At 42.7% G+C, this 14,796-nt stretch overlaps 1 protein-coding gene and 1 long non-coding RNA gene across 2 annotated transcripts; one reads left to right on the forward strand and one right to left on the reverse strand.

Moving 5' to 3' along the window:
• The first annotated feature begins 93 nt into the window (after positions 1–93).
• LOC125292953 lies at positions 94–1,161 on the forward strand. The gene is made up of 2 exons (XR_007193308.1): positions 94–406; positions 1,033–1,161. It is a non-coding gene; the product is annotated as an uncharacterized LOC125292953 (long non-coding RNA).
• On the reverse strand, positions 715–14,548 carry dnajc5ab (DnaJ (Hsp40) homolog, subfamily C, member 5ab). Its single transcript, XM_048240538.1, has 5 exons — positions 14,376–14,548; positions 6,724–6,868; positions 6,049–6,262; positions 5,453–5,621; positions 715–5,055 (listed from the first exon to the last, which is right to left on the reverse strand). The coding sequence occupies exons 2-5, from the start codon at positions 6,831–6,833 to the stop codon at positions 4,949–4,951; spliced, it is 600 nt and encodes a 199-aa protein (XP_048096495.1). The 5' UTR covers positions 6,834–6,868; positions 14,376–14,548; the 3' UTR covers positions 715–4,948.
• Between the last annotated feature and the right edge of the window lie 248 nt (positions 14,549–14,796).

Genomic DNA, 14,796 nt, shown 5'->3' on the forward strand with positions numbered 1-14,796 from the left:
AAATACACAAACACCCCTGCCCTGTTGGTGGGTACAGTATGGGTTTAGCGGTGGCAGAGGCAGAGAAAGGCGGCAGTGCTGCTTGGTTGGTGGGTGTCTGGTTACTGGCAGGCATCCAGGGGCTGCCCCTAGCCACTCGGCCCATATCGGGCAGCAGGCGGATGGAATGCGGGCAAAGGATGCCAATGCTCTTTCTCCAATTACCCAGCGGCTCTGATCCCATGGCCCTGAGGAGGGCAGCCAACAGATGATGACTGTGCTGTACTGTACTAATCATGGCAAAGCAAAGCAGTGTGTGTGGGTGTGTAGTGCTGATTAAGATGCCGCTTACTGGTCTTTGTTGATTGATTAATAATTGTGCTACAAAAGTCATAACATGATTGACAACAGTATGTGCATGTTTAAGGTAAGTAAATATCACATTTTCAGATGGTGAAATAGCTAGATGTGTAGAAGAGTTTAAATGGACATTTACACTTTAACTTAATGTGTGCTAAATATTTTTTTATTATAATGTTTATAGTATGTCACTTTTCAGGGAAGAAAAGTGTCTGCCAAGGACCATAACCATAGCCATACAGATACATACAGTATTCACATGTTATAGCTTAGAATCATTATGAATGTGGTGGTGCATTGGGGGTGTTTGGGAAGGGGGGAGGTAAAAAAGAGCAGTGACATGTTGTTATACAAACAAAATGGCTGACCAGAGTCTTAATTTCAGAAACATTTATTTGAACAACATCAAAACAGAATGAAACGTCTGCTTTCTCTTAAGATAAAATACATACAACTGACAAAGTCATTCAGTATGAGGATCTTGATCAATCTAGCATCTTCCCAAAATCTACATGCACACTATTTGGACTATGGTAATTCATTAAAACCATAAGAAAAATAGAATAAATAAAATTGCAATATATAGCATTATCAATTATATTAATTAATTGTACTTGTGTTGTTTTACTGTTTGGTTCATTTTGACTAGTTTTGGTATAGAGGTCCACACTGACAATTTGCCTTTATTTTCAGGTCAAAAGGTCACCATAGAGACAAGGATATGTGATGAGACTGTTTGTCACAGGCAACACAAGCAACTAAACCAGAGGACATCGATCCACAGAGATCCAGATGACATTAAAATAAAAACACAAAACAGGACACAGCTAAAACTTCCCTTGTCAACTTAATGCCAGAACATCAAAATATACTACCACTTTTTAAATCTACAATTGTACATTTCTAGTCTAAAACTATAACAAAAGCAGAGATGTTTGCAGTATTATTAAATGAAATAGAATTATGCAAAATAAAACAGATTAGGGAGTACTATGGTAGTATGACTTTATCAGATCACTTAAAAAACAAAACAAAAAAACACAAAAGTTCTGTATCCCTAGACATTACCTAACATTCCTGGCTTCACTGATTGTCAGTATATTAACTTTCAGCACTCACACAGATAACATAAATAATTTTACGACTAAAGGAAAATATAGGAAACACTGTCGGTCATGGAACCAAAACTCACACACTCACACAGACAGATCTGGGATCTACAACAAATATGACAAGTAAGTTACATTTAAAAAGATAAATATTAGGAGATGGACACCACTACCCTCAGTCCACATAGGAAACATAATCATAGTCATAACGGGTGTTAAGAGTGTTCCCATTGTGAGCTTTTACAGGACATAGGGAATGGATCAGTACAATTCCAACTGCAATAGGGGTTCCTCGAAAAAAGGCTTGACCCCCCCACTCTCCCTCCACACCCGGCACACAGATATACATTCAGACACATACACACAAGCACTTAACTCTCACACACATATATTTAGTAATGAAATCTGACAGTGGCATTTTTTATGTGCCTAAAAAATAAATCTTTCACTATTTCCCCTCTCATTATTTTCTGTATCCCCCAATTAACTGCTTTGGAGGAAGTTGTGAGGTTGACGTTAGTGTTAATACGCTTTATCAAGACAAATAGAGCATGACGGAGCTGAAGACAGTGAGGAAGAGGATTGAGGATCATTTGTTGATGAGGAGTACCACGGGTTATGGAAGTTGAGGGCATAGGACATGGGTACAGTATAAGCCGCAATACTGATCAATATCTGCACTTCAACACTTGTTGAGGAACACCTGTTTCAGCAGACACAAACACACAAACGCACTTAACGTAAAAGTATGTTAGGTCTACTACACACAACTACACTGAAACAGCAGAAGCAACTGAACAGTAAGAAACTAGCAACACATAAATAAAAACAGTGCAAATCCATGGGCATAGTCATTCAAATGTGGCTTAATATTCAGTCAACTCTATACTGGTTAACAGAAAGGTAAAAACACAACAGGAAGGATCAAGAGAATCAAGATACTGATTGCAGCAATTAAGTCTGACAGCAATCCTAATGACAGGTCCAGTGAGATTAAACCTAGTAAATATACTTTTTTCAGGGAGCTCATCCAAATAAGCTCACTAAAGAGATGAAGCAGATATCAAGCTCAGGGATGTGGTGCCAGTCACACATTTGGAATGGCCAATCAGTCATAAAGAGAACACTCTGGAAGAGATGACAACAGTTACCGCCACCATAACCCGCAAAACACCACTGGCACACCCGCCTCCAGCCTGTAGCAGTGATCTGTTAGTCACACATGCATAGATACGATGAGCCGGAGGCCACGTTTTGTGGTTTGTTGGAAGGCAACATTTTCTCCAGCAGTATCTGAAGGGAAGCGCTTGTTCACATGGCAACAGAGAAGCACCTGTTGGCATGGAAACAGGTGAGAAGCAAGCACATGCTTGCATACAGTGGTGTTCTCGCTCTCTTGCATCCGTCTCAGCCTCACACTGCAGTACACAGCAAGACAGGTTATCAATAGCACACATGCAGAGATTACACCTGGCGGTAAATCTGTGGAAAGCTCATGATTTGGCATGTCAACATAGCAAATGGGCGTCTCACTCTTAATGATTTCAAGTTCAGTTTCCATTTTACTCTACTAACTCTAGTAGACTGTCAAAGCCACAGTAGTCTCAGTAGTAGAAGGAAACCGCATCAGCAAACTTTGGTCAGACACAACAGCTTTGAACAAATGTGCACTCTAGTAAAACCGAAGTCACAAAGCACACATGAACAGTGTGACCAATGTGTTAGCCGTGTAGGCTTGACTGCAACAGATCCGAGTGCAACTTCAGCAGAGAAGGCAACAACAACCACAAACAACACCAAATGCCTCACCCTTTCAGTGCACATGTGTTTGTGCTGCAGACTCTAAGCCAGGAGACATATAAGGAAGAACACAACAATACTCATGCACGCTTTAGATTCCAGCCACGCCCCTACATCCCCCCCACCTCAACACCATATGCCATCCCTGACGAACCCACTTACACAGGAACCGTAGTGTGTTGGTACAACAGCTCCAGATTTCAACAGCACACCAGACCTACAGTAAAACCTGCACACAGGAGTTGAAAGTGGGTGCACATACAAGGTTAATACAGAGGATCTACAAACAGTAGTCTTTGTGTGTGTGTGTGTGTTCAAGGGAGTAGGGTGGCTAGAAGGCTGGCAAGCTTGGCTAACATGGACTGGCAATGGTCAACCTGAACAACATCTGTCGTTTTGGCTTTTTTGTTACTCACTGACAGCATATCAGCATAACAAGTATAATCAGCTCAGCTACTTTTGGCCATGACTAGTTGATTTGTGTGAGTGAGTATGGCAATATGATGATCAATCCACATAAGGTGAATGACAGCTCAGAACCGCTGAATATCTAATTCCTACACATCAATGATACTTTTGCACAAGAAGTGCTCCAGAACATGTTGAGTTTGGGATTTACTGTATTACTTCATTTCTCATCTCTACTACAGGTATGCAAGAGAAATAACAGGTCAGCTGTAACAGGACAGGACTAGTAAAGGGAGGCTGTTTGTGTGTGTGTGTGTGTGTGTGTGTGTCCAAAGTCTACAGAATGATCAACATTATTTTCCCAAAATGAAAATATACCAAATGAGAAGCCAGGGTTCATTTTATTTGAGTGTATGTTAGTATGTCATGAAGGTGCCAAGTAAAGATGTAATCGTGTATTCTACTTGTAGAATTTGCCTTCTATGTGAGTGCAGTCTGGAGTGTTGGTCATGTAACAATGTAGTAACTGGGTCACAAATCATTTACATCACCACCATCATCATTCATGATCTTCATAATAGTCTTAATAGTCATTATAATGATTATTATAATCAGTTCCAGCTGGACTTACTGTCTGGCTTCATGGAGAATATGCATTAGACTAGGTTAGAGGAAGCGCTACATGTGCAGGATATGCACTGCTGACAAGACAAACATCTCTCAGATGGAGTGCTGAGGCTCCATGAAGAGTGATATGGAAAGGAACATCACAAGAACCTAACAATACTGACATAGTAAAAGGATAAAACATAAATATTAAAAACACAAACTTGATTTGTAAATTAAATACTACAATCTAAAATCATAGTGAGTGTGTGTGTGTGTGCGTGCGCGTGTGTGTGCACGCTGAATGGGTGGTAGAGGGATGACAGCAGAATCTGGAACGACAGGAGGTAAAAGGCAAAAACAAAAAAAAAGACAAAAACAACAACAACAACAAAAGAAGCCTCTCTCCTTTTTTTCCTTCCAAAAAGGCGCCGATATGTGTTGCTGTCAGTGCGGAAGCAGATGAAGACTACTTGGCATCCTCATGCTCAGTCTCTCTCTCTTCTCCCTCACTCTCTCAGCGCATCATTTCCAGTGTCTGATTGGGCTGCTCCTCTTCCAGAACCCCCCCAGCATGGTGGCTCGTCCCAGGTTGGGGAAGTGGGTTTTAAGGGTGGCGGAGGCAGTGGGGACAGGAGTGGGAGTTAGTGGGAGTAGAAGGCCTGGGTAAAGGTTCTAGACTGGTGCTAGTTGTAGCCCGTGTCGGTCCGGTAGCTGGAGTGGTGGCTGTCGGATGTCAACTGGGTCGTTTCCGTGGCAGAGGAGGGCTGCATCACGATGGGGCTGGTACCATCTAAAGATGGACATGGATGATAGTCAGACCACAGTGCAGTGACCAACATGTCAGTACACGATACAGTATCTATGATTGCATAACAATAATAATTGACAATAATTCTGTAAATAATCATGACAGAAAATAAATAAATACATCAATAAATAAATAATATGTTTTTCAAAAAACATTTGGTTGACGTAGAAGCAAGCATCAGCATACCGAAGGACATCCATATTTGAAAATCCTACCACCCCCCCCCAATCACTACATCATCTACTTGTAAATCTCTAGTCCCTCCTCTGGACCTGTACACTGGACCTGTGGAGCTCAATGTTAGCTCAGATGTTTTTCCGCTATCCCATAACCCTCTGGGGTCCTACACTTCTGCCTGTCGTGGGGTGGTGGGCCTCACCTCTGTCTTCCTGCATCTGGGCCTCCAGGTCCTCGGGCGAGACAAAGAACTCGGGCTCCTGGTCCTGTGGGGGCCGGGGTTTGCACTTGCCACAGCAGCAATTACAGCAGCAGCACAGGCAGCAGCAACAGTAGCAGCCCGTGGCCACGCCGCAGAAGAGAAACAAGGCCTGCAGGGGGCGCAAGAGAAGAACAATCAATCAGACATCCTTTGACACACAAATCCATTTCTTTTCAGAAATATACATTACAAACTCAACAAAAAAAAAATCTGAAAAAAGGGGGGGGGAATGGGTAGACAACACAGTACCTATAATATCTCACACCTCAAAAAAAAAAAAAAAAAAAAAAAAAAAATTCACCAAGCGTTGGATTGTTCACCCACTAATAGGGAATGTGAGCTGGTTTATACTGGTGAGAGACAGTTTAGTTATATACCCTACTGATGATATGTTGTGCAATGGTAATCCTGCTCAGTACGAGAGGAACTGCAGGTTCACTTATGGAAATCTTTTTCCCCCCCTCAGACTATTCCACCATCTCACTGTTCCAGGTCCAGTTCCCTACTGCCAATACCCAGCCCCTCCTGCTGCTTACCTTGGCCCACCAACTGGAGAGCACAAAGTAGGTGTTGACATTCTCCTCGCCAAACTGCTCGGCCACGTAGAGTCCTAGTGAACCATACTGGTTGTAGATGTTGCGTTTGGTGACGTCGCTGAGGATGGCGTGGGCGTTGTTGATCTCTTTGAACTTCTCTGACGCATCTGGATTGTCTGGGTTCTTATCAGGGTGGTACTTTAGTGCTAACTTCCTGAGAAAGGGTAATGATGATATCAAAAAGGCGGTTTGGGCAAGATAAATTAGACAGTACATAAATGGTCTGAATAATCCTGCACACACACGCACGCACACACACACAAGTGATCAGTATAGATAACCAATGGCACTCCACACAATACTGTACAAACAAGCACAGCCCTCTTCTGCCCCCTTGTGGATCTTCATAAATAACTTATTATCCATCCTCATTATTGTATGTTTACCTCATTACTGCCTGGGCATTTTTGACCATTTCTGGTCAATACATCCTATTTATCTGGATAATTGAGTCATTAGTGTTAGTGATTGCCCAGAGTGTTGTTATAATTATTGTCAAGTTATAATACTGAGAATAAATAAACAGCGGATGGAGAGTGGGGCAGAGGTAAAACGCTCCTCACGCTGACACAAAATAAGGGCCTTGATAGGCCATCCTGTGGGATTTTAAGTCACCTGTAGGACTTCTTGATATCTTCAGGTGCAGCGTTTTTGTCAACGCCAAGCACCACATACAGGGACTCGCCCGATGTGGAGAGAGAGCGCTGCTTCTGCTGGTCCGCCATCACTCACTCGCTCACTCTCCTACCACAGCCACAGACTGAGGGAGAGAGACAGACAAAGAGAAACATCAGTCACTAGGTGTGCTCATACCGAAAATGACAGGTGGAGCGGCCTAGTGGTGAAATGTAATACCGTATAAACAAATAGTCTCTGATTTAACTAGAGCCTGCCCATTGCAGGTCTTTATTCACACACACACACACACACACACACACACACACACACACACACACACACTTTAATCTTAAAATCTTGCACAATGGTACAAAGAGTACCGGTATGTGATAAAATCTAAATATTTGGTCAAGATGACATTACATGGTTTTAGCAGACCCCCTTTTGTCTCAGCCATGTTTAGGCCTAGGCCTTTGAACAACTTACTTGTAACTGACACAGGCTGTTGAAATATTTAGTGCTTTCCAAGAGCCTATTTAGGTATCTCAATAAGGTAAACAAATAGAAAACTGCATCAGGGTTTGAAAAGTGCACCTCTAAAATGTGAAAAATAATTTGTGATCCAAATTTTACAAAACCATAAGTCTATGTGGCAATGTCAATTTCCCCCCCTTTTCTTTTGTCTCTTATTTTTGATTAAATAAAACTGGCCTATTACTGTATCTTTAGGCAAATCTTCAATTTTTGTTATTCAAACATAGGATAAATTGACCATTTATGAATAATACAGATCAGTATGATCTGTATTATTCATCAGTATGCTCTGATCAGTATTGATTGAAAAAACAGAAGACATATTTGAGAACAGCTGGTATAGTCTTCATTATACATGTACAACTAGTTATAATAATGAAACATCAGTAATGCATCAGTGGGAAAGTAACATGGTCCGCAGCCACCGCTACTCCCCCAATGAGAGTTGAAGGTGAAGTAAGCAGTGAAATAATATACTTATATGGCAGCCAGCAAATGTTCTTTTAAGATGGTCTGTGGAACTGAAGCACCAAACTTCTAAAACTATCAAACCTCTACCAGACAGACCCTGACTGAGCCATAAGCTTACATCACGCAAACCTGTAAGTAAAAGTGCACTTCACACAATCGCACTCTTCCTGCCTCGGTGTCACTCTCTCTGCCACCTATCGTCAGGTGGTGTGAGGCCTTCCACCCCCGCCCTGTGTCTAATTGCGACTCGCTGTCAAAGGATATTAACAGATTAGCGTGAGCTGTGTGGTGCCTCCGCCCTGAGGAGGCTATTTCTGCTCGCAGGGAGGCGGCAGGCAGTGGACACTCACAGCAGTCGTTCCTCCACGTTGGAAGGGCCGCAAATAACTCACCGCGTCCATGCTGTAGTGTGCAGGCTAACGTTTGCCCATAGAGGAGGGAGGCAGGCAGATGAAGTGGGTGAAATATTGAGGAAGTCAAATGAGAAATGAATTGCTTCATGATCTTGTTTTGTCCTCCCTTGTTTTCTTCCCATTCTTTGCAACCTCTCACTCTCTCAGTGTGTGTGTGTGTGTGTGTGTGTGCGCGCATTGATCAGACAGGCCGAGCTCCTTTCCCGACTGAGGAATGACGCTAAGCCTGATTACACGCAGGGTTCCCCTCTGCAATGCACCCCCCCCCCCCCCCCCCAACTCACACAGACTCAGCTTGTGCCATATGGACGTTCTAACTTTACCTCCATGATGTGCCCCTCATATGCCCCAAAGTCATTAATTTAGCTCTGAATGCATGCACTCCCACTCCTTGTTCCTCCAATGGTACTTGCTCTCATGTGACTTTCCCCCTCCATCCTCAATGTAGCTGGCTAGTCATCTACTCCCTCCTGTCCTGTGCTTCCCTTACAGTAGATTGATCAGAATCAGAAATATTGACAAAGTGATTTCAGGTACACACAAGGAATTTGGTTTTGGCTGGTAGTGTCACACTATTCATTCTTTCTCTCTAATATCCATTTATCCCTGAACTAGTCATTCTCAGGCAGTTCTGGTCAGCCCAGTCTCTCGTGTTTCTCAAGTGGACAGGCTGTGGTAGGACTGCTAGGTGGAGATCAATAATGTTCCTTGACAGCCAGTCAACACAAATACAAATCTTACACACACTACAGAACGAGGCAGGAGAGAGGAGCCAAGTGGCTGAGGAGTGCCTGAGAGAGAGAGAGAGAGAGAGAGATATGAGCCACACAGTCCCAACTAGGCTTTCGGTGTTGCCATGGAAGTCATGGAACGCCAGCAAGTTTCAAAACCACCATCAACTGAGGGCTGGCACACAAACCTCCGAGATCGCCATGGCAACCCTAATAGTGGATATAGAAAATAATGAGTAGAATGCAATCTAGCTATTGAAATCGTAAAATATTTTACAATATACAAGCACCCTCAACAGCCCTTCAACACAACATTAAACTAGTGTCAGTGTGGCAAGTCATCGGTGTAAGTTGGGGGGCGGTGGTAGTGTAGCGGTTAAGGAACTGGGCTAGCGTGCAGTAGCCTGAAAGTTGTCGGTTCAATTCCCGGCTTCCACCGTTGTGCCCTTGAGCAAGGCACTTAACCCCAAGTTGCTCCGGGGACAATGTAATCCCTTGTAATATAGTTGACATATGTAAGTCGCTTTGGCTAAAAATGCGTCAGCCAAATGTAATGTAATGTAATGTAAAGTTGAGACTACGGGCAAAATTAATTGGGACATGCTTCCCTGATATTGTAAAGAAGCCGAACAAGGTGAATTGTGATAAGTCAGGTTCCATCAGCTCTTTGTGATGCCTCTCTCTGTGAACCTGACACACTGTGTGCCAGTTGCCCATATCTGCCTGATTGGAACATACAAACTCTACTGAAAGATACTCGTCCTTTTTGCCTCAGAAATATCCTCGTCAAAGTTTACGTTTCTTCAGCCGTCTCCACCTCAGAACTCAGTACTGAGGCTTTTCCTGCGGGCATTCTACCTCGTTGGTTGGTCAGGGTAAGAGTATTGGGGTAATCAAATCCAATCAGGTGTTGGCAGAATGCGGGTAGGGAAGAAAAACAGTCCAGAAGGTAAACTTCTGCTGTGCTTCTACCGAGTTGACACAGGAACAGCAGCCTATTTATTCACACATATTCAAAGTGTAACTAACTCATATGCCCAATGAGCCAAGTTTTTTTCAAAACAAAAACTCAAGCTTTCAGTGTTAAATGCCAAACTATTGCATGTGTTCCATATGGTTGGACAGCACTCGTTGGTTTTATTAGCACACTGACAAATCCAAATTGTCCAATTTCTCTAGGTTGAAGGAAGCAGACACAAAATGGCTGAAAAAACCCTGTGCAGCCAGCCACGCAGATTCGATGGTCTAATGGACAAGTGTGAGGGAGATAAGAGTTGGGGGTAGCCAGGCACCACTAAAACAGCTGCTATGTGTGTGTGTGTGTGTGTGTGTGGGGGTGTCCAGTCAAGCCTGAGAGCAAAAACGCAAGTGAGCCTATGAATAATCAATAATATGTGACAGACATGATGTCACAAACCAATCAGCCTGCCTGTTCTAGGCGAGTCTGTGTGCAGACTGATGCGCCTGATGGGAGAGGACCAGTGTTACTGACTCAGCCGGTCAGAGGGACAAAAAAAAAAAAAACCCTGATGAGAACAATCGGCTTTAATCGAGCTTCAAGCTAGGCATCAGCATCATGTTGCTAGGGTAACTAGTGATTGTGTGATGATGCATAGGAGGTTGCTGAGGTGAGCAGTATCAGACAGCTCCACTGAGAGTTCAGGGAAGCGTAGGCCTATACAGTGACTGGGAATTTGTGATGACGTGGTTCATGGTTATGGGCATGATGACTACTAGGTGATGAAGTTAGCAAGCATCATTTTGAAAGGCCTTTACAAAGCACTCCTCACCCTTCCACATGAACAAGACACACTCTCGCTCACACACACAGTATACACCTCCAGCTGTGTCCTCCTTTTGTGCTACTGAGCATCTGTTCACCGGTCATCCTTGCCTCCCCCTCCAGGTCTCCTTCAATCCCTCTACCCATTCTCCCAAGAGACTGACCATAACTTCCCTCCCAACTTCAGCTGATGTGTGGGGTCACTTTGCATCTCTCTCAAGAGCTCAGACACTCCTGGGGAAAAAACCCTCCTGCCATGTTGTAAGGTATTCTTTTTTTCTCTTTTATCGTTATTACTGTATCTGACATCTCAGTGTCTGACATTAAGCTTTCCTGAATGACTTCAACCTTAGGCCTGGAAGACAGTATATACTTCTGTGGAATTTTCTCATGCACTAATCCATCTAGCAACTCATACCACTTAATCTCCCTGCATTGAAGATCACTGTGAGGAGAGCACTGAAAGCATCAAGACTAATTATATGATGCCACTTCTTTCATATAGGCTACATCTCAGCTTCAGTGCTACTGGGAACACATAGACCTACATAATGGCATCTGAGGTCAAAGATTATTGTTACAATGAAGCCTTGTTGAAATGTAGGTTCGGCAGGCGTGCCTTCCACATCCTGGTACACAACACACACAAACCGTGCTGGTGCCGTCATGCCTCACGCAAACCTTTGTCCACTCATCTTTGCCAACTCACATATTTGCTCACTTATTCCTTTCATGCTACCCTGACGGAGATGCCGTTTGACAGGGGGAGTGCCAGGGGGGCAGTGGGCAGACTGACCTGGCGTGGCTACAACACAGGGTTCCTCAATGACGATACCCCAAGAGAAGGAAGCAGCTCACAGCTCTGTCTCATAAAACAGGACACCCAGATGAACAGAATTACAGAACACACCTCCCATAGAGAAGACCCAACAATACTCAGAGAAAACATAGGCTAAACACTAGATGCAAAAACCCTTAAAGGACAACCCCGGTATTCCGACAACCCAGGGGCTAAATTTGAATGATACTGAGTGTAAACTTTATTTGGGGACTAAAACAATGTTAATCTTCATTTACAACTAAATGACATATAGCGATAGCCTTGGAGGCAAGCTTGCTACATCAAAGTAAATCACTAATCATCACTGACAAGGCTCTAAGTATCATCATTACACATCAACACATAAAACACAGTGCCAGCACAAACACAGACTGACAGCACTGGCAACCTCATCTCAACAAACAAAATGCGTCTCAAGGAGGTGGATTTCAGTGAATGTGGCAACACTGATCAACACTCATTACTCAAAAAAGAATAACAACAGACAGAAACGGCAGAAGCCCAGACCTGTGACTAACTCAGCCCTCTTCAGGGACATTGCAGATCAGTTCAACTTAACTATGGCCTTAGGTCACTGCAAGGAGTAGATCAAACTACACAAATAACAAACCGCATGTATACAACAAACACCGGGAAGGATGCTTGGAGAGAATGTAGTAACCTGTAGATCTCATGATGGGTTGATAAAAAAAATTAGGCCAACACCAGAACAACTGTCTAAGGTCAGCTATGGCAACGTAAGACTACAGGTGAGATCCAAAATTAATTGTAAATGTGTCATGTGATCAGTGGTGACTGATAACAGGCAGTTTACAGAGGCATCTCAAACATGAGCGGGACACATCCCATCTGTCTTTTAGGGGGTAGTCAGAGGGTGGGAGTATACTGTACTGTAAAATGGGCTTCCCCTTCAACCCGGTCATATAAGCTTATAGACACAATAGCAGAGCTACAACTACAATGAAAGTAAATACAGCTGCTCTGCGTGCAGACAGAGAGAGAGAGAGAGAGAGAGAGAGAGAGACAGAGAGAGAGAGAGAGAGAGAGAGAGAGAAAAGAGAGAGAATAATTTAAGGGATGGAAGAAGTATTCAATTGATTGGGCTTACAAAAAGGATGAGATAACAGAGTTATGTAAATTCAATAAGAATAGACTGGACAGGACAGATTTTGAGAGGCCCATCCTAACATGACCAGGCTGCCCCTCAATGCTCCCTACCTTGCTATGAAAAACACACATTAGCCAGCAGCTACCATACTCATTCCATACCTGAAATCATGGGCTAATCTGTGCATACATTTCTTTTACTTTACAGAGGTCCTCTTACATGACAATCATCTTAGTGCAGAACTTCAAGCTTTTCTTAACTGACTAATATGTAATGTTAATATAATATAAGGGAAATCCCACTGACCAGGCTAGAGAACGTGGTACGAATAGGCTATATCCTTGTCACATTAAAAAAGCTTTTGAGAAAGTTGTTGAAAGGTTTTGGAATGAATTTTGCCCATTGGCTTCATCCTTCAGTCTTTGTTTGAGTAGAGCGATAGACCCATAGACTGTATATAGTCTATGGATAGACCAGACAATGTGATCACTGATCACTGCAGAGAAACCTCTTAAAATAAAGTCCAAGTTTACTTTTATGTGATTTTGTTTACAACTCCTTTTATACCTGTGCAGATTATCCAGAAGTTATTATCAAAGAATAAACTCAAGGCTGCAGTTGACTTGGCATGGAAAAAGGAGCAATAGGAAGAGGCTGTCATGACCAAGCGAGATGACAGTAAGGTGTTAGTTCACAGAGTGGAGTAAGAAATTCACATGACAACAACCGTCTGTGGGGTCTATCTACTGTGACGATCACTCCTCACTAGACATGCCATCCCAAATGATCTGAGTCATCCGAATGACTCACAGTTGTGCCAGGGGTTTAAACCAAGTAACCCTTTCTAATCATTAAACGGGACATATCTTAAACACGTTCTCATGCTCATAATGTGTTCTGAATATTGTAACATTGGAATTACAAGAAAAACACGTTTATCCAACGTGTCTGAAAACACAGCAAAGACGTTATCATCGCCTGGGAATCAAACCAAGCTTTCTGTTACTATCAATACACAATTTCCCCTTATTAGAGTGACTTTGCTGACAACCATCGGGGCTAGCTCATAAGAGACAACGAGCAGCATTATGCTTGCTCTTAAACTTTCCGCTCTATAACACCGATCGCACATGTGTGGTTATTGTGGTATGGTTTACTTGACATGTTCAGTTCTGGAACCACATAATCCGGTGTCAAAGTTATCTTGTAGGTACATCATTTATAATGTAAGAAGTGTATCAAACCAAAAAAGCACTAATTAAACTCCATCTAGTGTTATACATTACATTGCTTGAGTAGGTGACTACTGAACAGAGATTAACGTTCATTTTAAAAAAGATTGAGTTCTAAGGTTACAGATTCTACTCAACAGGCATCAACCAATTGATGATCATATATCGGAGACTTGAACTATCAAGGACTAACTTAACTACCTATCGTTAAATTAGATTCCTGATGACAAAATACAAATAGGTATCGTGCTTTGCGAATTCAATCGCTTTGGTCATGATCCAGCAATGGTGCACAGGAGCGATAGTAGACTAGTTGGAATTAAGGCGGCTAATCTCTGCAAGAACAACTCATTCAGCATCCATGTTGGTTTGCTAGCAAGCCAAAGTTAGCTAGCACCGGGTACGACTGTTGTAAAACTATAGTGGCTAACGTTAGCAGAATTAATCCAAGGGCAGCTAAACTGAAAGCTAACGGTAGCTTGTGACAGTGTTAAGACGTGATGTTACTTAGTCCGTGCGCTGATGCGCCTGCTTACCGTTTACTGGGTATCCTTGAACAGTGTCTTGATAGATTGTCTATTATGAGAAAACTACACAAAGTATTCTTGCATCCCAAGAAGCACTCAGTCATTCATGTATCCTTACAGCACCGATAACACATTCAGTTTATCCAATCCGAATGAAATCGCCCTGCCCCTTCCGTACTGACGTAGGGAAGCTTTGAAGAATGACGCAAGCTCGTACAGATAAAATCCAGATAAGCATAACCATGTTATAATGTTAGGTTACGGCTAACTAATTATTGTGCAGTTTAAATATATAATTACAAAAAAAACTTAAAGGAGAGATTGACTAAAGAAAAACAATAATACTGTCAGATGCTGATCAGTATGCACTTATTATAGACCAAAGTTCCAGCATTCTTGGAACTGTGAATCCTGTAAAAATGTAAACACT

The sequence above is a fragment of the Alosa alosa genome, chromosome 4 (assembly GCF_017589495.1).
Source record: "Alosa alosa isolate M-15738 ecotype Scorff River chromosome 4, AALO_Geno_1.1, whole genome shotgun sequence".
Taxonomy (NCBI): Eukaryota; Metazoa; Chordata; class Actinopteri; order Clupeiformes; family Clupeidae; genus Alosa; species Alosa alosa.